Source organism: Petaurus breviceps, unplaced genomic scaffold (genome assembly GCF_028583685.1).
Source record: "Petaurus breviceps papuanus isolate PSGF00001 unplaced genomic scaffold, PetGlider_PUasm1.0 90847, whole genome shotgun sequence".
NCBI classification, from domain to species: Eukaryota; Metazoa; Chordata; class Mammalia; order Diprotodontia; family Petauridae; genus Petaurus; species Petaurus breviceps.
In genome coordinates this window covers 4,714,927-4,739,700 of record NW_027187360.1, presented here as the reverse complement: position 1 = coordinate 4,739,700, position 24,774 = coordinate 4,714,927, and the positions used below count along the sequence as shown (strand labels likewise).

The following is a 24,774-nucleotide window of genomic DNA, read 5'->3' as shown; positions in this document are numbered from 1 at the left end:
CTTAGAGTTAAATTCATACTAGAGGCGTAGATGGGACTTTTAGTCTAATTCCTACATTTTAAAGAATTAGGAAAATGAGCCCTAGAAAAAGTTGAAGTGATTCGTTTAATGGACGATATGGGAATTTGTTTTCTGTGGCTACATATTTGTTACAAGATTTGTTTTCCTTTTTTCTTTGGGGCCCAGGGGAGGGTGTGGAGAGAAAACAAATGCTTCTTAATGGAAAAAAAAGTTTAAAAGTTAGATCAAGTTCCTGCCTTTATTCAAGTTGTAGCTCTGCCCCTAGTTAAGAAAATGGTGCTCTTACTGGTGCCCTTACCCCATGGCTGCTGCCAGCAGGAAGAAGTGGGCTGTTTTGATGGTGAATGGGATAAAGCAGAATGGCTTTTTGTTGTTATCGTAGACTCCATGAATCTTAGGGGAAGGACTAATGGTAGAATGAGAAAATGTGGTTCAAAGGAAAACTAGTCACCAAGATCTTTGTTCAAGGTTCAACCTCAGTTTGCTACCTGTCTGGCTGTTATGAGGTTCCTATGCATAGAAACAAGAATGCCATTTCTTGGTGTTCTTGTCTTTCCTATAAGTTAAGTATACTTCCATTTAATTGATTTCAGACATCTATTAAGTGCCAAGTGCATGGAAGGTACTGTGCTAGGTAGCTAGAGATAAAAAGATGAAAAGGAACACAAACCCGTTTAACCGTCCAATGGGGCAGGAGGAAAATATGACATGTATATAAATAGTATGATGCAAGTTGTAAATTTGATAGAGGCAAGAGATCTCACAGGCAAAATGTGCTAAAACATTGGATGAGGAGAGATTAATTCTTTCAACCTAGGGACAGGGAATATTTTTGAGTTAGGCCTTGAAGGTGAAAGTTTATTCTGAGCATGAGTAATAGTGAAACCCAAGTTACAGTCATATTGTGGAGGTTCCTGAATGCTAGTCAGGGATTTAAATTTCTTTGGTAGGCATGGGAAGCTACAGGAGGGTTATGTTTCTAAACATGGGATTAAGCTTCCTGATCCTTCCATTGTTAAGGGGAGGTTAGTGATTGGTGCAAAGGTATCTATGGACCCAGGCCTATTTTTTCTACAGAGTGCAATTTGTTTCCACTTGGCAAATTCCCCCTCTCTCTGATGCTGCTCCCTAAACAGGAAGCAGGAATTAGGGCAGGGATGATGAGAAACAGGTAGACTATTTCTACTAAAAAAAAATTTCCAAAGAAAATGATCCACCATCACTTCCCTGATGCAAAGGTTTCTCCTTTTACTCTAACCACTGGCTGACCCCATCAGCTCTTAGGGGTGACATGGCCACCAAGGAGGTTTGCTGAGACATTACTGATAGAATGACTTTTACAGTCTGTAGACATCATACTCAGGAGCTAAACTCTTGACTTCTCTGCTCTTAGCTTTCAGTAACTCGTGCTATTTAGAAATGCTTCTCGATATTCTTATTGAGTGGGCTAAAGGCCTATTAACAGAATTTCACCATCACAAAAATGAAATTGGACTCTTCTAGACACACTGTCTGATTCAGCACTGCAAGACATCCCAGGGGCAACAATTTCTAGGAAACCTTGAATATATTAATGAACATGTGTTGTATGTCCCTGGCTCAAAGATTATAGATTGTGGTTTCTGGGTGAGGGGGGAAGGAGACAGATCAACTTTTACCATAAATGCTGGGATAAACTATTTTCCTATCTAGCCCCCTCAAGGGATAAAGCTCTCGATCAGGTGGCTGACAGTGAAACAGCAGCAGATTTTCTTTTCGTAGTCCGACAGCAGTCCCACTGTTTTCTAGGCATTCCATCTCTTTTTTTTAGGCACTCCTTTTCTACACTAGTATTCTCTCAGACAGTGATGCGAAACTTCAACAAGCGTCATGTTTGGCCCTAAAGTATCTCAAAGTAAGTAAACCCAATTTCTTTCCTGATTGGGGGTTGACAGGAGTCAGGGGGGAAAAAAGTTCCATTTGGGGGAATATCTTCTGTGGTAACCTACAGCATGCTGAGGACTTAAAATGCAACATTACTTCATGAGAACTGGTCTTCTTACTGTTCTTCACACATGACGTTCTGTCCGCACCTCCCCAGTCGCCTGGCCTCTGCATTAACTACACAGTGCCTGGACAGCACTGCCCTCCCTCTCCACTTTGGCCTCTTAGAATCCCCAGGTTCCTTTAGAGTTCAGCACAGGCTCCACTCTCTGCCCTGCCCTGACTCAGTCCTCTTCACTGATGCTGCTGCTGCTTCCCTTCACGGTTCTCCTGTTTTATATCTGTCTCTGTGTACGTAGTCTCCCCGGCCCTAGGCATCTAGGTGCCACAGTGCATAAAAAACTGGGCCTTGCATCTGGAAGGCCTTAAATCCAGCCTCAGACATTGTTGAGCTATGGAACCCAGGGAAAGCAACTTCACTGAACTTCACTAGCACCTACCTCCCAAGGTTATTGCAAGGATAAAAGGAGATGTTTGTAAAGCACTGGGCAAAACTTTAAAGCATCTCATAAACTCCAGCTTATTAATGAGTAATTATTAGTATTATTAGGAATTGCCAGCAATAATTATTAGTAATAATAGTACTTGTTCTAATACCATAAGCTTCTCCAGGGCAAGAACCTTTACTTTTATTTTTAAATCCTTGATGACTAGCATAGTGCCTGGCACACAGATGTTTAACAAATACTTGATTGAACAAAGAATCCCAAAGAGTTATGTAAGAGGGGTATCAAGGTTAATTCAAACCTTAGAGGCCTCTCTAAGGTTCACTTCAAGCTCTTGGCTTATCTGTTTTGAAACTTCAGTAAGAACTTAGCCTACTAAATTTGGGTTGGGAACCTAAATAGAAGAAATTCTATGAGATCCAGTCAGATACTGAAAGAGCTAAAAGATGGATGATTCTTGGACATTGCACAAATGTATTAGTATAGAGTTAACCAGCAGAGGGAGCAAACACTACAGTTTCCAGCCCTGGGATGGCAAGAATCATACAAAGCTGACAGAGGTGATGCCAATACTAATAAAAAAAAAGTCTTCCTGACAATGAGCTTAGTTACTTGCTTCCCTGTTGTAATAATAATAAAGAGGTAGTTAACGAGGCTGATGTGTACGCATTTTACTTGGTATAAAAACACCTTCAGATCTGCCCTCTCCATCCTCCTAGATCTACCAGGAAGCCAGTGTTATTACTTTCATTTTAGAGAGGAGGAAATAATGGCCCAGAGAGGAGGTGTTTTACCCCCAAGGTCTTTTGATGTCATATTCAGTGTTCCTACCTGCTGCCTAGTACAGGAGTAATAATAATAGCTAACATTTATGTAGCACTTACAATGTGCCCGGTACCGTAAGTCTCAATCAAATGGTCTCATTTGATTCTTACAACCCTGTAGGTACTATTATTATCTAGGGATGGTTAACAAGAAGGCAGAGGACAAAGCTGAAGAATCTTGTAATCTTAAATTGGCCAAGTCAGGTGGACAGGGAGGAACCTAAGGAACCTGTAGGGGAGATTTGCCGACCTCATGGCAGTTTTCATCCTGTGTTCAGCTTGTTCATAACAAGCTCTATTAACACCCATGGTGGCAATTCACAATTCTTATTAAAGGACGGTGTTACAGAAATTTCTTTTTCTTTAATTTTTTTTTTTTGTTTTCAACATTCACTTCTAAAAGATTTTGAGTTCCAAATTTCCCCATCTCTCCCCTCCCCCTCCCCCAAGACAGAGGGCATTCTGATTACCCCTTATCCCAATCTGCCCTCCCTTCTATCACACCCTCTCCCCTTCTCTTATTCTGTAGGGCAAGGATAGATTTCTATAACCCATTGCCTGTATACCTTATTTTCCACTTACATGTACATTTTTTTTGGAGGGGGGAAAGACAGGGCAATTGGGGTTTAGTGACTTGCCCAAGGTCACACAGGTAATGTTAAGTGGCTGAGGCTGGATTTGAACTCAGGTCCTTCTGACTCCAGGGTGGGTGCTCTTCACTGCACCACCTAGCCACCCCTAAAATTTTTTTTTAACATTTGTTTTTAAAGCTTTGAGTTTACAGAAATTTTCAATGAACAATAATTGTCCTCAAAAACTCATTAAGATGAACTCCTGGACTGACTTGAACCTCAAGTTAGAGATGGCTGTGTATTTTTTAAACCAATTCTATTTTATTTTTTTAAAAAAGTTTCTTTTGTTCATTTAGGGAATGGAAAGTATCGATCAAATTGCAAGTTTATGTCAATCTGACTTGGAAGATGTGAGGACAGCAGCCCGGGAGACAACATTATCATTTGGTAAAACTAAGCTACTAAGCAGATGTTTTTGGAGGCCTAAAGCTTTTCCATCCTGGTTAAGGGTACTGAGAGCTCTTGGGGAAAAAAGTAGGAAGCCACAAACAGGTATAGCCTGCACCTATCTGCCTGTTTCAACTGAGTGCTGAGACTTTTTGTTTAAAAATGCCAGGCAAGGGCTGCGGAGACATCTCTTCCCTAAACCCCAATCTATGCTGTTTTTACAAATGAATCCTGAGTTTTGTTCCCACTATGAACATTTTTTTTTGGGGGGGGGAGGTGAAAAAAGACAAGATTAGAGATGGGAGTACTGGTTTTTGTTTTTTTTTTTGAAGGGGGAAGGCAAGGCAATTGGGGTTAAGTGACTTGGCCGAGGTTACACAGCTAATAAGTGTGTCAAGTGTCTAAGGCCACATTTGAACTCAGATACTCCTGACTCCAGGGCCGGTGCTCTATTCACTGTGCCACCTAGCTGCCCTGTACTGATGTTTCTATCAGTGATATGTTATCTTATATATACAGGTGAAAAAGGACGTTTGGCTTTCGAGAAGATGGATAGAATCTGCTCTGAAGTCAGAGAAACCTTATGCCAGGAGGCAGATATTGAAATTACAGTATTTTAAATAGCTCCACAGGCTGCGCCCAGATTTCCAATCTGTTCTTCCACTGCCCTGTCACGTGAAGATGGAGTATTGGCACTGGTGGGCAGTCAGCATCTGGTTGTTGCAGCACAAACTCATTGGAAGAAGAGTCTGGTTCTTGGAGGAATATGGCCTGTGACAAACAAAAACTAAAGCCCAAGAGATTACATTTTGACCAGGAATAGAGAAAAATCAGTGGACAGATATGGTCCACACCCTTTGGTAAAGATCCTGAATGACTTTTCCCAGAATCTCTCTTGGCTGGAGACTGAAAAGGGTGCCTCTGACCCAACTACAGCAAAGCCAAAGCCCCAAACTCCAAGACCAGAAGAGGAGCACAGGAAAAAGCCGAGACAATGGTGAATCATTAGGTGCTGAGCTTTAAGTCGTTCAAGTGTGATTCACTGACAAAGGAGGAAGAACATGGTCCAGGGAGGAGAAGAGTCAACCTTGACAAGCAAAGGGGTGGAGGAGATGGGCTATATATGTCTTGTTACAATTGATATGGTAGAAATTGCTGTCTTGACAGAGCAATCTAAGATTGAAAAACAGAAAATCATTTCCAAATATGTTTGACTGCTTTATTTTATGCTGAAGTAGAATCTTGACTGCAGTAGGTATATAGATTATTTATAAAGCATATTTTTTGCCATATTCAGTTATACCATTAAGGATACAAGGCTAAAAGGAGGGAAAAACAATCATTGAGGGAAACCCTTGAGCACACAATTCTGGCAGAGATCAGCTGGGCTGTAAATTGAATTGGTTTTCAACTCACACGGTTGGTTGTCTTTAAAGAGGTAGCATAAGCTTCTTGAAGAAAGACAAAGATAGAAAGCTTTTCCTACTGAAAATATCCCCCAGAACTCAAATAGATATGATGATTAAGATATGATGCCTGTGACTAATGTGTATTGATAAATGTCTCCAAGGAACAGTAGCTCTTGGAAAGTTCCATAACAGAAGCATTAGGAAACCTCAGTTAACCTCACTGTATATACTTTTGTGGTTTTATTTTCATTGGATATTTATTTTTGTGACTTTACATATTCAACTCTGTAAAGTTTTAATTAAAAAAAAAAATCCCCAAGTGGTTATGCAATTAATTTTATCCTGGAAAGCAAGGCCAAGTAACACTAATTCTGTATCTCAATGGGGGAAGAAAATATTATTGGCTAAGAAAGCCCTCTGTTCCATCAACTTAAATACATATTTTACTATAATTTCAAAATAACCAAACTATAAAAGCACGTTAAAGAAGACTGTTTTGTGTATCCATTTTCATATCACACAGGGTCAAATGTCAGAACTAAAAGGAAGCTTGAGCATTAGTCCAGAGTCTTCATTTTATAGATAAGGGAAACTGATGCTTAGAGGGGAAGGGATTTGCCCTTTCACACACAGCATACACATTGAGGAGAGAAGGTACATATGCATTATTATTTATTGTTATAATATATGGAACGAGCACTGGATTTTAGAGTCAGAAGGTCAGTGTTTTAAGTCAGGCTCTGATATTACTTGCTTCTGGAACTTTGGGCAAGTGATTTCACTGTTTTGGCATGAAATCTCCTTGAGAGATGAGGGGCCTAGCACTTAACACAGGGCCTGGCACAGAGTAGGCACTTAATATGTTTATTAAATAAGTGAATTAAAGTATTTCAAAGGTCCTTTCTACCTCTAACTCATCTATGATAAGATAAAGCCAAAAACATTCCTATCAAGGAGTCTTTTAAAAAGTATGGAGAATAACTGAACACACCTTAGCATTTGCAGATAGCCTGTAAAGAGACGAGATTTTAGGCAACCATAGCTGTGCTTAAAGAAAAGAATGCTCTTTCACAGAGAAGATCAATGAAGTGCAAACCCTTCAACAAAGAAATGTGAAGCAGCCCAAATGCATATTCTTTAAAAAAAAAGTTTTATTGTTGCAACTAAAATGAGAACCCATCATTTATTTGCATGGGAAGTTGTAAAACTGTACAATTTTACTTAAACCTGTGAGGTCATTGTAGAATCTTGCACACACTCACCACTCCCACCCCTCCCTCCCTCCCAAACACACACGCATGCACACAGAGGCAGAGAGATACATTAAAATGTATTATACCAAAACATTTTGCTTTTTTGTTTATTTTTATTTTTGTAAAAATGGTATTATTCTATGGCCATTGGTAAAAAAAGAAAGACCTGATGAGTAAATATTTGCTTAAGGCATATAGCATTAGCAGCTCACTAACTCTCTAACATACGTTTAACAAGATGTACAGCCATCCATTTTCCAAGAATAGGCGGTTAGCCAATACACCCATTTTGAAATTCTACTTGCTGTATATACACACCCAAACTACTACATACATATACAGGACTTGAGAAAAAGATGCTTACGGTTCGGCATTATAAGCCTTAGACACACCTCACTAATGCTCTGTAGGGCTATTTTACTCTGTTCTCATTACAGTAGAAATCCTCAATGGTGTCCAACAGGTCAAAGGCAAAATGTGAAATTGCTGGCAAAGACCAGCAGAATAGGTACAGCCACCTCCCCTCTCCCCATTTCCCCCCATTTAAAAAAATTAAAGTTATAACATGGAGACGTTATGATTTCCTTCATAGGAATAGCTATGAATATAATTAAATCACTGTGGAGGGTTGTTGTTGTTGGTGTGTGTGTGTGTGTGTGTGTGTGTGTTTGGAGGGTGGGGTGAGGGATTCCCACCAAGACTAGATTTAATACTTCCAAACAGGAAAGATACTGCAATTAACTGTATACAGGCCACCTGTATGAAGAGATTCAGTTTACCAGCGTGTTCCACAGCAAAAATTAACTGCTTTGTCATTTACCTAGCCTTTATTCCAGATAATAATTTGCTCCAGGATACGCTTTTTAATTTGGAACAGTAACTGATACCGTCAAAGGTCAGCGGGGAGACTGACTGCCTGAGATGACTAGTGGGTGAGGTGTGATTAGGGCTTATCATACACTTGGAATGTCTGTAGTATAGTTGCTACTCAGTTGATGTAAAGTATGATAAACTGTGTTACTGAGTAAAACTGAATAGAAAGTCATGCCTAATAATTAGGCAAGTATCTGTTATTGGATAAATATCTATCAGTCTATTGCTGAATGAAGACGTTTTCAGCAACAGCCTTGTGAACCACAGCCACTTAACGATCAGATCATGCAAATATAAATTTGACTGTCTGGGCACATCAGTAAGCAGAAATATAAGTTCTTTCACCTTCAAGCACATGGTATTTAATCAGGACACAAGACAACCTTACATGCATTCTAATACAAATGGGGAAAATGTTGCTTGAGAACAATACTCTAGGGAAAGTAACTGGGACAAAGTAATCACATACTGTCTCTTAAATACACAAATGTTCATTATATATTATGATACCATTGTTCTATAAACATATCCCAATATCTCTTTTAATGAAAACCACAATATTACTCAATAATGACTGCTTACAATCTTCCTCTTTTCAAGTACTGGATGGATTCCACAGCCTATCAGGTATGTCTTAAATTCTCAGCACTACCTGAAGATTTATTATTGTACTTCCGATAAGCCCTTGATGCAAGGCTGACATTAACAAAAAACTGTTTAAACACATTATTAGTTTAAGAAAATGCTAGAACTATGGATACCTTTGGGGGGGAAATAAATATGGAGTGAAAAGATTCATTACACACTATACTCCATAAAAGGTTGGCTGAAAATGCTGTTTAAGTGCTTGCATGACTAGGATGCATTAAAAAGCACCAATTAGTGGCACCATTGCAGATCAAGATCTAGTGTCTTGGACTGGCTACTGCAACTGTAAGTACTCTATTTTGCCCCTTCTGCTTATCTGCACCACTGCATTAGTACTTTCTTTTACTCTCCTTGAGAAATTGGACTCTGTACATGTGGGGAAAAGGGAGGGGGGGGTGGCTGGGGCCAGGGCAGAACACCAACAGCTACCACAAAAAGACAAAGCACTAGTGAGAGCAAGCCTGTACTGCATGGCTCTCCTAACCCTTCATTCCTGCTATTCTCCGGCTGGTTCCACAAGCAGGGGCTGCCATCTGGGCAGAACAGAATCAAGTTTCTGAGCTGCTGCAGAATAGGAAGTGGAATGAAACCAATCATTATCAAAAGAACTAAGCCCAGAACCCAGGTGTCTGTGGAGACGCAAGACTTACACGTTAACCCACCTATGCCACCTGACAACATTCACAGCAAAGAGCGGAGTCAAAATAAAGCCATTAATGAAATCTGTTTTCTAAAGCAAAGAAAAACAACCCCAAAGCCAAAGGCAAACTGCCTGCTTCTTGCTCTGCTACTGATCTGACTCCTTTAGAGGTCTAGAAGCTGATGACCTCTTCAAACTCTTTCCAGGTGGCTGCTGTGGAACAGGGCTCTGCATTCATTCAATTGTTTTCTGATGGTTTGTGGTGTTGGATGTGAATCCTAGAGAATTTTTCTGCCCCTCACTTTAACAGCAGCCAACTTCAGAAGGTGTATTTATAAGAAAACTGCAATTTATAGTCCAAATCGTGTGAAGACTAGTCTTTCTAAATACTAACAAAGGCTTTTAAAATGCTGGTGGACATGTCTAAGTTGAACTCCCTGAACCCCTGCAAGGGAAAAAGGTAAACAAATGTGCAGGGGATGGTATAACACAGGCAGGTGCATGTGCGGATTGAGTTTAACAGTACCAATTGAGAAATTAACTATTTCTAATTGGGGGTGGGGGAGAGGGATGAGGAATACCCTGAGCAAATGCAGAACCTGGGTTTGTGTTGTTTTTTCTTCTTCATTTTTAGTAAAGACCATGTAAAAAGGGAATGAATACTATGGTTCAGCAGATAAGCAGCACAGGCACTGCCCACCACTCAGTCTGAACACTAGATGAAGTGTAGCTGAGTATAACATGGTTCCTCCCATCCTCCCCCTCCTTACCAAATGACATTCTCAAAAGGATTAGGGCTCTTCTGGGAAATCAAATAGAAATTGCAGATTCAGTTACAACACTTGGAGAGTACAAGCAAGTTTTACTTTTGCTGAGTCTTTTTCAGAAATAGAACAAAAACAAAAAACTGGCTTTCAAAAAGGTTAAAAACAACAATGTGTTGTAATTCTATTATTCTTTTAAAAAACAAAATGAACAAAGAAACAAAAACAGGAGAGACTTATTTGGCATTTTCTCTGCTTAGTCCTGAATATTTTAAGGCCCTGAGATTCAACTATTTTATTCTTGGGACCACAGGGCTTATTTAAACCCTAGTGCATCAATTAATTTTCTCTTTTAGCCCTACCAAAGTTCCAGACTTTTAACCTTAGATTTGTTTCTTCTGAGATATGACTCAGTTAATTTCATAGAACTGAATTAGAAACCAGTCCAACTGATGGTTTTTTTTCTGTACACTCCCATCTTGCCATCAGGTCCATCAATGAAAACATACCCTGTAACAGAGGTAAGCTCCAGCTGTGAGGACAGTGAACATACAGATATTGACTAGAAAGGGCTTCCAGGTAGCCGCCATATTGTCTTCGTCCTCTTCTGGGGATGGCTCTTCTTTGGTGGATGTGGCATTCTGATGTTCACTAACAGTTCTCTTTCTAACTCCAGTGTCTTGACTAATGGAGAGAAATTTAGAAGCAGGCACCGATTACAACTTTGGTATCGACAGGCAAAATCTAGTAGCAATGATCCTCTGTTCCTTAACCAAATTCTTTTACCTAGATCCACAGGCATAATTAGTAGTTACATTATGGTGTTACTGACACCTAGTAGCTATGGTCATCAAATGTACTCCCCCTTAGCTCCAAAGCAGTCAAGAATATGTTTCAGAAGAATCTTAAGTTTCAGGAACTGAAGGGAAACAAGGGACGATTTCATCCAAATACATCATTTTACCAAAAGGAAAACTGAGGCCCAGAAGGTACTTGCCTGAGGTTACAGAGCTAGTCCAAAAACCCTAAATTCAATTATCCTCCTACTATGCCAATTTAGTATTTTATCTGTTATGAATTTTAGGAATCTCTAAGTCAGGTCTAATATAGATTTGTGGAAGTCAAACACTGGAGAATTAATAAAGTTTGACTATGTAATCATGTCTTATCAATTATGTGCAACTCACACCTAGCATTCTTATAAAGTGCTAAACTTTTCAAGGTTTTGAAAAGTGTCAAATGAAGGTCAACTCTCTGGGGAACAGAATCTAACAGGAAACCTACAACCAACAGTACTAGTTCATTTATTTACGAGAAAAACCTGAAGGTGGTGTTCTAGAATTACTCCGGTCTTCCAACATGTTTAAAGCTGTAAGGGGACTTAGAGACCAATTAGTCCAAACCTGTTATTTTATAGGCAAAAGAACTGGAGACCCAGAGAGGGGAAGATCACACAGGTAGTAACTGGCAAAACTGAGAACTGATCCCCAGGCTTCTGACTTCAAACCCACTGAAAATCATTGTTATCAGTTGGAAAGAATGTCTATAGAACTGATTCTAGGAATTCAGCTTCAAAAAAAGTATCAAGCTATACCTAATGTGAATTACATTTTATGAGTGGGGGAGTAGTGGTTTCTGAATGGCTTCGTCTGATCCTGCACACCTTGCCATACTGAAGACAAACTCGCCCCAACCCTCATCTCTGTGGTTCTTAAAATAAACATCTATTTCCCAGATGTCCCTCACACTCAATTACCTTTCTGTGGTCAGTGGTACAGTTAAGGAAGTTATGCTTTCTTCTATAACAGGGCCATCTTGTTCTTTAGCTTCCATCTCATTCATTTTCCACTGGTGGTTTGGGAAGAATTCTTTGCATTTCCCATTGTGTGGCTCCAATATCCGTTTTGGAGGCCTGGGTGGTGGGGGAGTGTACTCTGGAGGTGGCTCCAAATCCTCATTGGAAAGCTCTTTCCACTGCTCCTTTGTCAATAATTAAAAATCATCTTAACATTAGATTTTTACATTTTGGCTTACTTGTAAAGACAAATAAACCCCTGTCTCAGTGTTACACAAATTATACCATTCAGGTAAATCGAAAATATAATTTATCTTTTGAAATGGACACTTCTTCTCCTGGCCAATAGTTCCCAGATGACCTATTTAAATGACGGTTTCTCACTTAGTGAAACTCAGTGTATTGAAGATTCTTTTGTACCAAGGGTGGATCTATTTGTGATGATTCCCCAAGAGTTCTCCTAGGGGCAGCTTTTGTCTTTTCAGTTGACTACCTTAAGTAAACCTTTTAAACTCATGTTCAGAGTCTTTTCAAGCTTTACAGAAATAAACTTTCTTGCCAAAGTAAATACTTTTTCGGTTGTTTTTTTGTTTTTTTTTGCTTTATGGAGGGCAATTGGGGTTAAGTGACTTGCCCAAAGTCATATAGCTAGTAAGTGTGTCAAGTGTCTGAGGCTGGATTTGAACTCAGGTGCTCCTGACTCCAAGGCCGGTGCTCTATTCACCACGCCACCTAGCCACCCTCAGTAAATACTTTTTCATTGTATTACTGGCAGACAACAAATACAGAAAAGGATTTATAATCTCTCAAAATTCTACCAAAGGTCAGAGGGTGTTTACCTGCACAGAAGAGTCTCCCATAATATATTTGGCTCCTTCAATGACAGCCAGATAAGAGAAACGAAGTTGGTCTGCTGTCTGGATCAGCCCCATTCTGTATTTCCGCATTTCCAGAAGCACTTGCTTAATGTCTACAGAAGAAGGATCTTTCCTCTTGTCCATCTGAAAGTCAAAATGGAAAGAATGATCTGCCCAATATAACATCTCAAATGACATTGTATGCAGTGTTAATTTAACCACTGCTTATGAAGTGAGTGTCCCAAGGTCAAGATAGAAAGATCACAGAAAATTAGGCAGAGAAACAATGGGAAAATGAGTAAATCTTGAATAACTGAGTATGGTTATTGAAAAAAAAATTACAAACATGAGAACACAGGAACTGATACTAATCTACTTATCCATTTGGTTAAGAAGTAAAGGCTAGGGAAGAATATGTCTTTTAAAAAACAAACCCCTTAAGACAAATATTTCTCAGAAGAAAAATTATAAATTCAATTTAATATCCGTTAAGTGCCTACTATATGTAAGGCACTGTGCTACATATGGTGTGCCCGTTGAAGAAATGTGCTTTTAACTTTGCAGAAGACAAATCCTAAAGTAAAACATACAAAATTAAAAAAAAAAAAGGCAACAGACAAAAAAAGGAAAAATGCTGGGAGATCATCCAATAATTAAATATTTAAGACTTTCACAAAAAGCAGCATAAAAGACCTCTTACCAGCAAGAGACACGTGTCAGCCAGACAAAACGTTCCTGATCTCCCAATCCCAGCGCTGCAGTGCACAACTATAGGTCCATATTCAGGGCTTAAAGACCCTGATTCTCGAACTTTAAACAGAAAGTTTAGGAAGGATGCAGGAGATTCTGGGACTCCAAAATCAGGCCACGTGGTATAGTGAAAGTGTAGGATTTCTCTAGTTTCTTGTGTCTGGAAAAAAAAAAAGTTAAATTCTTAGCACTATTCAATTATGAACATTTATTAAGAGACTGTTTTATGTTGGAGTGCTAGAGAATATAAAGATAAAAATGAAAACAATTCTTGTCCTGTAGGAGTTTATGTTCTAAGAGAAGTGCTTTTCTAAGCTTAAAGCATTTTATAGATGACAGCTATTATTGTTGTTATTATAATTAGGGCAGGGAACACAACATGTACAAAGATAAATACAATGCAAAGTAGGTAATAATGAAGGCAAAGGGGTTCACACAAAGTGCTCTTAGAATATTTGATGAAAGAGTGAGTATTTTCATCTGGGAGAATTAGGGAAGGCCACGTGGAGGAGGTGACACCTGAGCTAAGCCTTGTAGGAAAATAAGGACTCTGAAAAACATAGAGGAAGAGAGACACACACCCCTCACACTGGGAATGGCCTTTATTAGCACATGGAACTGTGCAATGGCATGTAAAAGTCCAGTTCAGTTTGGAAGCAAGGTAGGATGCTTAGAGGTCAGTAATGTGAGGTGTGGTTAATGACTTGGAAAGGCAGAGATACTAAGAACAGAAAGTACCTTTCCAATAGAATAGTGGTAAATACAAAATAAATTCCTATACATACCAATTTAAGACCAGCTTTAATTTTCAAAAGAAATATTAACCCTTGGATAGTTCTTAATTATCATGGCCTAGAAAATCAGAGTAAACTGAAAAAATGTCACTTTAAGATGTATGAATTTCACTTAGGCTGTAGTTCCAACTATTAATAATATGCTGAGTGACCTTGGGAAAGTCACTTCAACTTCTATGAACAGAGCAAAATCAGCAGAACCAAGAAAACATATACAACAATAATGTGAAGAAAAACAATATTTGTCAATATTTGTTAAGTGCCTATAGTGTGTAAGGCACTGTGCTACATATGGTGTGCCTGTCTGAGAAATGTGCTTTTAACTCTGCAGAAGATAAATCCTAAAGTGAAACATACAAAATTTAAAAAACAATAAGGCATCAGACAAAAAAAGGAAAAGTGCTTGCTTAATTCAACAATTAAGTATTTAAGACTCACAAACAGTGGTGAAAATGACCTCTTACCAGCAAGAGATATGTGTCAGTCAGACAAAATGATCCTGATCTCCCAATCCCAGTGCATTTAAGACAGCAAAACTCAGGAGTACATTATGGCAAGTTTCCTAATGTTCTTCCTTCCTTTTTCTTTACAGGTTCAAATTTTAACCATCTTTTGAGGCCCAAATCAAGCTATTCCTTCTCCATGAAATCTTCCCAAACTAACTATTCTAGCCCAAAGCAATCTAACACTGAACTCCCAACATTTACTGCAGATCATGGAGTCATAGCTTTAGGACTGAAAGTAACTTTTGAACCTTTTCCAGTTCCAGCCCCTCATTTTATGGAAGGGGAAGCTGAGCTGTTAAGTGATTTGCCCAAGGTTACTCAGCGGGTAATGAAACTGGGATTCATCCTCAGGTCTTGTCTCCAAATTTAAAGATCTTTCCAAGATATCATGCTGTCTTGAAGCATGATTTCACACTATTGTCTATAGGGCTATTAACTACTGTATCATTATTTAACTTTTCTTGTATTTAGGACTTGTCTTCCCAACCAAACTGTAAGTTATTTAAGGGTAGAGACTGTATCTTAACTCCTCTTTGTCTCCCCCACTGCACCTTCAACAATATTGTGCACATACTGGAGCTTGAGAGTTTGACCACTAAAAGGCAACTGAAATTGACCATTTTAGCTCTGATTATGGTTATTTTCATTTTTCCTTCACTTCTTCTCCCTACTCGAAATTTTTGTTTTTAACATAAAAATTTATTTAGTTTAATGCAAATGAATTGACCATGACTTAAAGATCACAGGTGTGATCCCTGGAGATCAAGTATTATCAATCTTGGGCTATCAGGCTCCAAAAACCATCCTGTTCCTTAGTACATAGATAAGTAAAATGTGGATTGCCCTTAAATAGCTTATAGTTTATTTGGTTAGGAACTAATATAAGAAAGTTTTGAACTCATGGACCTCCTAAAAGAATCTCAAGGATCCCCAGAGCACACTTTGAGAACTGCTGTTCTATACTATCTTGATGGGTGAGCTCATTAGCTCCCAGGGGTTCTCAAATGATGATATCTAGATTGGGGGAGAGGGAAGGGCCCACCCCCACAAGCATGCATTTAGCCCTAATCTCTCTCCTAAACTGTAGTCTTGCATCACCAAGTGCCTTCTGGACATCTCAAACTGGATATCTTTGCAGGCCCCTCACATTTAACACATCCAAACAAGACTCGTTATCTTTCCCCAAACCCTTCCCTCTTCTCAAATTCCTTATTGTTGCTGAGGGCACCACTATCTTCCCAGTCTGAGGCTTGAGAACTCAGTTTCATCTTTTACTCTTCAATCCCATTCAACCCCCATATCCAATCTACTGGCAAATCTTGTCATTTCTAACTTTACAAAATCTATTACATAAGTCTCCTCCCCACTCACACAGCTACCACCCTCGTTTGGGCTCTTGATAACTTTCACCTGAACTCTGCCATTCCTTTCAACTGGTCTTCTTGCCTCAAATAACTTCTCCCTATTTAATCTATCTTCCACTTAGGTGCCAAAGTCATCTTCTAAACTAACAGGCCTGACCATGTCACCCCACTACTTAATAAACTCCAGTAGCTCTCCATTATATCTATAATCAAATACAACATACCCCATGTGGCACTTAGAGGCTTTTATGACCTGTCCCCTTCCTAGTCTTCTTGTACTGCATGCCCCGCCCATCCCTTGCTATGTATTCTGTGAACCAGCGACACTGGCCTCCTTACTATTCTTGCAGAAGACACTCCCTCTCAACTATATGCCTTTTCACAGACTGTCTCTCCCATACTTGGAATGCTCTCCTTCCTCAATTCTGGCTCTTGGCTTCCCTGTCTTCCTGTATAACTTAAATCAAATTCCACTGTCTGGAGGCCCAGCGTGGTCCCCCTACTGCTAATGCCTTCCCTTTCAGATTACCTTCCATTTATGCTGTATATATCATGCATATTATTTCTTATCATACATAGTTATTTGCAGGCAGTTTCCCTTACTAACATGTGAGATCCTTGGGGATAGGAACCATTTTTGGCTTTTTTTGTGTTCTCAGTGTTTAAATAGTGCTTTGTATATAGTAAGCACTTAATAAATGCATGATGACCAATCCTCAGCTCCTCAAAATTACTTTGTATTTGCTTTGTATATATTTTATACATACCAATATTTGTACATCTTATGTCTGCTAATAGAGTATAAGCTTCCCCAGGGCATGGACTGTTGCACTTTTGTCCTTGTATTCCCAGCACCTAGCACAGTGCCTAACACTTCACAGGGGCTTAATAAATGTTTGTTGAGTACTTAAGTGTATTCCATACTCACTGTAAGGTTTTCCAATTCTAATTGGCGTACTGTATAATATGATTTTATATCTTCAGAAATTAATGTTAACTTCAAATTTGTATCTTCGAAGACCATTTCCTTTTCTTCTTTTTGTGGCCAATATTGTGCACATTTTAACTGGGAAGAAGACAAAACAGCATTACATTACTGCAATTAATATTTTTTGTTGGTTTGTTTAATTTTACTGTCTGACCTTTTCCCGATCGCTAATATAGGAATAGATAAACAGGCTTAGTCTTACACAGTTTACTTTATGTATATGTGAAGGAACAATACAGGCTTCAGATTCTACTATTAGAATATTTCTAATCCTTGGGAGAAATAGCTCAATAGGTCAGGAACATTAAGATAGAAAAGTAAACTTTTTTTTGAAAAAGTTAAAAACACCATGAAATGCAAATAAAACTAGTAATTTAAGTGGTTTGTATCAATTCAGAAAATGTTTTTATGTACTGGTCAAAACCTATTTCATGTGTATGAGAATTGTGCCCACCCTACCCTCTGGGTCAAGAAACAAATTGCAACCTTTCTATATCTTAATAATCTCCCTGGGCTGCTGTGTCTGAATAAATTAACAACCTGCTGGCTCACCTTCTGGGGATAAGCCTCTCCAAACAGGCTAGTCCTTGGATGACACAGTCCATCACTATCCTGTACTGTATTCAAAGCCTTTCAACTTGGTACTGGGTCCTGTCAAAGCTGGTACTGTAGTATCAGAGCCTTTAAGATTCTAAAGTTATCTCCATGTCACACTGAAGCAGTGGTGTATGAGTTTATCAGGGATCTCTGGTCAGCAGTTTTAGAAAATATGAGTTGTACTGATAAAGAGCTAGACTTCTGGATTTCCCTCTACCTCCTTTTAATCACTTTGGTTTTTATATTTCATTTTAAAACATCCAAACACTTGTGTTCATTCTAAAATTTAGCAAATTATGACATTTGGTTTTATTTTGTTTTTGTTCCTGGACCAGCATAATCTTAAGAACCATGTGAACTTTTCTGCAGAGTCTGTTCTTAAAGGAAATATGAAAGGAAATAGACTGTTTTGCAAGATCACTGCAATAAAATGGACCAACGGTAAGTCAAAAGAGTAAGGGAAAGCATGAAACGGCAAATAATCTTCAGGATCAATTAAAACATCTGAGTACTTACTCTATTCTGTCATAGCAGCATGATACAGCTAAATGACTTATCAATTGATTAGGAAAAAGAAAATCAAGTCAAGAAGACCCATATAAACTAGGGCAGGGGTGGGGAACCTGTGGCTTTGTGGCTACATGTGGCCCTCTAGGTCCCCAAGTGCAGTCCTTGGACAAAATCCAAACTTCACAGAATGAATCTATTTGTTTGGATTCAGGCAAATGACCACCCTTGAGGGCCTAGAGGGCCACATATGACCTTGCAGCCACAGGTCCCCCAACCCCTGATAGGGGATGGTATTAGAGAGTGAGTGGCACCAATACAACATAAAACTGTGGACCAAAGTCAAGGTCTAAAGCAGAATGATGGTACCCAAACTTCTCAATAAAGGCCCAAAGCTGGCCAGACATAACAGTTTCATAGAGTTTTATCAGTATCTTGCAGGTCAAATGGCAAGATCAGTTCATCAAAAATGCAATCCTAGAAAAAAGTCAATTTGTCAACACTAAAGTCATGCCTACTTTAGTGCGATCCTACTGCAATAAGCCCAAATGAAGAATATATGGCCATAAGAGGTCTGCCAAGGTGAGCTTACTGGGGCAACTAAAGATGAGTTGGAGAAATGTTAAAAAGTAAAAACTCATGTTTGTAAGACTTAGTAACAATAAAGTCCTTTACATACATCTGTTTTGATCCTCACAACAAGCCTGTGATGAATTATACTCATTTTATAAGATAAGAAAGTGACAGATTAGAGATCTAAAATTACTTGCCAGATCAAAAAGCTAGTAAACAATGCATCTCAAAACTCTATAATCCAGTGTTATCTCTACTATGCCGTCTTATGTCTGCACTGAGGCCCAACTTTAGGCAAAGACATCAACTTCATATAAAACAATTTGAGATGGGGAAGGTCTTTTGAGAAAGGCACAGAGAGAAATAATAAAGCAGAAGAGGGAGAAATGTGGAATGCCTGCAAGCACAAAGAAAAACAACCCCCCCCCCCAAGCATGTGTAGTGTCTTTTTAGTAAAGCCCACACAGAGATAACAATCAGTTGATGTACCAACTATGAAGGACAATAAATGTACTAATCTGGGTAAAGGTACATCAAAACTTGTAAAGTCTTATCATTTGGAGTTTGGGAACAAATGTTAGTATTAGGAAATGGATATGTATTTCTGAAAATACTTTCAAATCCATAACATCATGTAATGCTCCTCTTGCTCTCACTTACTGGTTACAAAACTACTTGAAAAAAAAAATCAACTCACAAGATTACTGCTTCCTGATTTTGAAAAATATATACTATAAAAAAAGGTAGTCGTCTTATATCGTAGATGAAATTAAACCCTGTCCTGTGCCAGATAAATACGAGTGGGGCTATATCCATGTGACAGTAATCAAATGCAGCACTGTCATTAACAATAAATGTATGACAAGAGAAATCCTTTAAGTTTGGTGGGAATGTAAAACTCATGAAGGGGAATAGTAAAAATAAGGCTGGAAAGGTATGCAGGAGTCACAATGGCCTTAAATGTCAGGCTAATAAATTTACATTTTATCCTATAGGTAATGAGAAACTCATGAAATGTTTTTGAGCATGGGAATGTTAAGTAACCTATACATTGTGATGATTATTATGGTAGTTGAGTAAACCAGAGTGGTGGCCACGTGACTAAGTGAATAGAAGTGAGACATATAGTGGAGGTAAATTTGGTAAGAGATGGCAGCTGACAGAATAATGGGAAATAAAGGTGAGGGAAGAAGTCAAGGATGACTTTGAAATTAAAAACCATGATGAGGAAGAATGGTAAGCCTTCAACAAAAACAAGGAGCTTGTTTAGGGGGTAAGATCATGAGTTCTGTATACTTTCAAGACATTCAAGAGATTTATAGCTGGGAATTAGCAATGTGTGACTAGAACTCACCAGTGAGATGAGGGATATAAATAAATAAATAAATGAGTCAGTTGTGTTTTGATGATACTTTGAATCCATGGAAGCTGATGGTATTATTAAGTAGAAAGAGAAGAAAAGCAGGTTCAGTACAGGGCCTTGGGGAATACCCATGACAACTGGATGGATGATGTTCTTAACAGAGTCACGTTAGCTGAGAAAGAAGAGAATATCCAGAAAGACAGAGTCGTTGATAGCATTCAAAAAAAATAAAAAAAGAGCAGAGGGGTTGGGGAGAATAAGGTCTGAGAGAAGGTTTGGATTTTAATATTTAAGAAATAACTGGTAACCTTGGAGAGATCAGTTTTAGTTATGTGGTGGAGCCAGAAGCCAGATTGGAAAAGGGTTGAGAAGTGATTATTAGGTGGCAAGGAAGTGAAGGAAGCAAATACAGATAATTCAATCTAGGAATTTAACAGTGAAAAGGAAGTGAGATTTAAGATGAAAGACTTGAAGGAATGGCAGTCACGTGAAGATTAAAACTCAGCATGTTTTGAGGGGTGGAGGAAGAGTTAATATATGAGGGCAGATTGAAGATCACAGAAGGAATGATCATTGTGATCAAGCTTCTGGAAGAAATAGAAGGGGATGGGATCAAGAGACGGACATGGGTTATAGCCTAGGCAAAAAGGACCAACTTTTCTTCAGAGATGATATAAAGCACAGCAGAAGAGGGTATTCATAGGAGATGGTCTCAATTTGCTCAGTAAAGTAGAAGATAAGGACATGTGCTGAGAATAATAAAAGGGAAGAGAAGTATTGGGAGCTTGAGGAAACAAGGGAAAATTTGAAATAACCCCAGAAGGGAATAGTGTTGAGAATCAACAAAGGAAGATAAAAGTTTTGTGAAGGCACCGGCTCCAGTGTCGAGAAGACCTGGAGATTGAATCCTGGGCTCAGACACTTAGCACCCACCCAGAAACACCTGGCCGTGTAACCTTGAGCAAGTTACTTAACCCCTACTGCTTTAAAAAAAAAAAAAAGTTTTGTGAAGCAGCAATGAAGGCTCAGTTGATACTAGAGAATATAAATTCTCTAAACTGATATGCAGAGACCCTTTGGTATTAGGGTAATGAATCTTCATTTTCTCTTCCAGACAATGGGGAATGATTTTGCACTTTAGGAAAATCACTTTGGAAGCTGGATGGAGGATAGGTTGGATGACGGAGACCAACTGAGAAGGCTGTTACAACAGTGAGGTGAGAGGTGATGAGGAATTGTACTAGTGTGAGTGAAGAGAAGTGGCCCTGTTTGAGATGTTGTGAAGGTAGAAATGATGAAGTTTGAGAACTGATATGTGGGGTGACTGTGAGTGAAGAACCAAGGATGATACCAAGGTTGTCAGTCTGGGTGATCAGGAGGATGGCAGTGCCCTGGACAGTAATGGGGAGATTGGAAGAGAGTGTTGGAAGGAACCACAGTGGCCATCAAATGCAACCCATACATAAAGGAATCCCCTTTATAACATAAAGATTATATACATGGATGGAATGAACCCCAGAGGAAGAGCTGTTGTTAACATGTCCACATCGTATCAAAATGATCAGCACCATTGGGGATCTGCTGGTCTTTACTGCTGACAGCTGGACGTTGTCTGAGATTTACACATCACAGGACCAAAAGATCCTGACAACAAAGCCTAGATGGCTTCCCCCGATTTAGCAAATGTTTCCAGGATGTAATTTTTGGTTAATATACAATCTGTAAATTTTGTTCCTTTGATCTTTAGGCCAGTTTGTATGTGACTCCTAGGCTCCCCTTTGCAATCTTCCATCCTGCTATTGCCACTTTAAACTGGTTACTTATAAAGTGACTAGAAGCGGGGGCTGTTAGGGGAAGCAGAACAAGATACAATTTTAACATAGAAAGGCAGTTGGAGTTGTGAGACTCGAGGGTGCCAGAGAGACAGAGACTGCAGCAGGATGCACAGCTTTGACAATTATCAGCGTAGAGATGGTTATCCATGGGTGCTGATAAGATCGCAGCGAGAAGCACTACAGAAGAGAAGGTCCAGGACAGAGCCCTGAGGGACACCCACGATTGGAGGGCGTCACCTCAAAGAGCACAGAGAAGGAAGGGGCAGTGAGAGCCAGAAGAGACCGGCATCCCGAGAAGACAGAATCAAGGAGGAGAGAGTGACCCACAGCCTCAGAGGCCACAGAGAGCTAAAGAAGAATGAAAGGGCCATCAAAGTGAGGTGACACCTGCTGAACTACTCATGATAATCTTTATAGAACAGTTTTTCAGTCATCTTAAAGTTCTGAAAGAATAATAAGCAAGCTGGCAAACCACAAAAAGGAAGACATCGTGTTATTTTCCAAGGAAAAAAACCCCCAGAAAATAAAAATGAATTAAATGGAAACTATATACTGATTGAACTTTGAGCAGAGATTATGTGGATAAGATATAAATGAAGCTGCACCTAAGGCACCATAGCTATTATAGTGGGAAAAAATATGGATATTCATTTGACTATGGACAAGTAACAACTTTTCTGGGCTTCAGTTTTCTTATCTGTAAAACCAGGATTACAAGAGCTGAACTACCAACTTCTCAAAGCTGTGAAATCATTTTTTAACTCAAAGTATATCATATTTTATTATCTTCACTGCTTATTATTGCTAGCACAGGGAGGCAGCTGTGATGTGGAATAAAAGGTCACTGGACACAGAATCTGAAGACCTAGGTCTGTTTTTTACTAGCTAGGTCATCATCATTTATTAAAAAGGCTAAGCAGATTAAACACTGAAACTTCTCGCTTACATAACTGTTCTATCCAGCCATTTGAATATAGAATTGGTGCAAACACTGAACCGAAAGAGATATGAAGGGGAACCAATATGGCACAAGACTTTTAAATACTGAACTGAGTTTATACAATCATCTCAAACGAAAAACAATACAGTAGATTGCTATGCATAAACACTGATGACTACTGCCATATTATCAAAGCAAATTTGTATCATAAAGGTAGCAACCAAGAAGGAAAGGGTGTGTGGGGGTTTGGGGGCGCACTTGTACAATTTCTGCTGCATTACTGCTTCTGGGAATATTTTTTAGGAAAACACAATGAAAGATACATTGTGGTAAATATTTTTGTAATGCTTCTTTATTGATAAAATTATTGTCACTTTTAAAACAGCTTCCTCTTTATAGTATCTTTTCATAAAAACAGTTAAGCAAAATCAACTAATGGCATGATTTTGACTGACTATACTTCACTCTCCATTTTCCTATTTCACTGTTTGACAGAAACAAAGTATGTTAAAAAAAAAATAATGTAGAACCAACATCGTCCATTCTCCTTGCCCTGAATTTTGTTGGCTTCATTTACATTGCTGTAGTAATTATATATTTTCTCTTGGTTCTGCTTTCTCCGTTTCTCATCAGTTCATGTATTTTCCCATGTTTTCATGAATTCTTCTTAAGTATGGCATTGTGATATCCTATCATATAACATAATTTGTTCAGTCATTCTCCAATTGCTAAACAGTTTGTTTACAGATTTTTACCATATAGTAGCAAACATTCTACTCGAATCTTCAGCAGGAGATGGGTAATCCAACATATCTAAGAATTTTAAATTATTTTAGTTAAAATCCAAGAGGACAACTGGCAAACTGAAATATTTCCATATTAAATTTTTCTTAAATTCATAAGATTTTAATTAGTCTTGATCTGAGCTTGCTATTACTGATTGTTTCAAAGCAATAGCTAGAAGTACATCTTAAAGACTTAATATTTTTCTGTCTTGATCAAAAAGCAGAATAGGGGCTTTTAACTCAAAGTAGTTATATCACATTTGAAATTTCTGATTTTCCCCTCTTCTGTTTTGGGGCTTGAAAAATAAAATAAAACTTAAGGCACAGAGTAAAATTTCTTGACAGAAGGAATTCTTTCAAGGATCAACAACTGTTCAAGCAAAAAAACAAAAACAAATATTATTCAACAAATAAATATTTTAAAAGGTGAACAGAAACAAAGATTAAAAACATACATTATCAAAATAGGCATACTTCTTAGAAGTGTTTGGTATTTTGCTGTTATCTATTGTCAGTGTTAAAATTTCTACTATTTAAATTTCTTCTGGGGTACTTTTTTTCCCATTGCTCTAGTATTTCAGTATTCCTTTCTTCTAAAGGTCATATTTAAGATACTATTACCACTGTTATCACCACAGCAGGATGTTGCTGACTGAATTGTTAAGTCCATAGGGCCAACATTTCAAAGAAAAACTGGGGTCTCAAGTAAATGATTGCATGAGAAAATGCATTTGGGCACTGTCTCCTTAGTCCTTGAGCCACGGTGATTCCATTAGTCTTTGCAGCTCTCTAGCTCAGCTCATCTTGGGTTTTTGGGCTCTCAAGTAAGAGAACTGTAGATAGCAGAGAACCTGAAGATTGATCCAGATACTATTTAACTTTAACCCTATCCAGTCAGGATGTAAACCAAGACCATTTCATTGAAATGCATGGAAAGAACAAACTGCAGATCAAAATACTGAAAACAAATTATATATCCAATAATTAGGGAATGACTGAATAAATTAAGGTATGTTACCATAATAAGCCATTAAAGATTATGAAAATGATAAATATGATACATGGAAATAAAGACTTACATATGAAGTAATGAAAGTGAGAGACAGAACCAGAGCAGTAAATCTAGACTACAACCTTATTTTTAAATAATAAACCAAAAAAAGTAACTTAAGATTCACACCTGCCAATATATATCTTATTTCACTCTACTTTGCTAAAATGTATAGCATAATGTATTTAT

The 24,774-nt window shown here is 38.5% G+C and overlaps 2 protein-coding genes across 5 annotated transcripts in view; one reads left to right on the top strand and one right to left on the bottom strand.

Moving 5' to 3' along the window:
* RIPOR3 (RIPOR family member 3) overlaps positions 1–6,021 on the top strand; it is a 53,366-nt gene extending 47,345 nt beyond the window's left edge. For all 3 annotated transcript variants that reach the window (XM_069072406.1, XM_069072405.1, XM_069072404.1), the window contains 3 exons: positions 1,832–1,915; positions 4,203–4,293; positions 4,813–6,021. In XM_069072406.1, coding sequence (XP_068928507.1) covers positions 1,832–1,915; positions 4,203–4,293; positions 4,813–4,913 — 276 coding nt within the window. In that variant the 3' untranslated portion in view covers positions 4,914–6,021. The remainder of the gene's footprint in view (positions 1–1,831; positions 1,916–4,202; positions 4,294–4,812) is intronic.
* Positions 6,022–6,833: 812 nt separating this feature from the next.
* Positions 6,834–24,774, bottom strand: part of PTPN1 (protein tyrosine phosphatase non-receptor type 1) — a 73,914-nt gene continuing 55,973 nt past the window's right edge. The window contains exons 5-9 of one of the 2 annotated variants that reach the window (XM_069072407.1): positions 16,875–17,012; positions 13,233–13,442; positions 12,515–12,676; positions 11,637–11,860; positions 6,834–10,564 (exon numbers count right to left, since the gene is read on the bottom strand). In XM_069072407.1, the coding sequence (XP_068928508.1) occupies positions 10,375–10,564; positions 11,637–11,860; positions 12,515–12,676; positions 13,233–13,442; positions 16,875–17,012 (924 nt within the window). In that variant the 3' untranslated portion in view covers positions 6,834–10,374. The remainder of the gene's footprint in view (positions 10,565–11,636; positions 11,861–12,514; positions 12,677–13,232; positions 13,443–16,874; positions 17,013–24,774) is intronic. The other variant, XM_069072408.1, reaches the window with a different exon arrangement.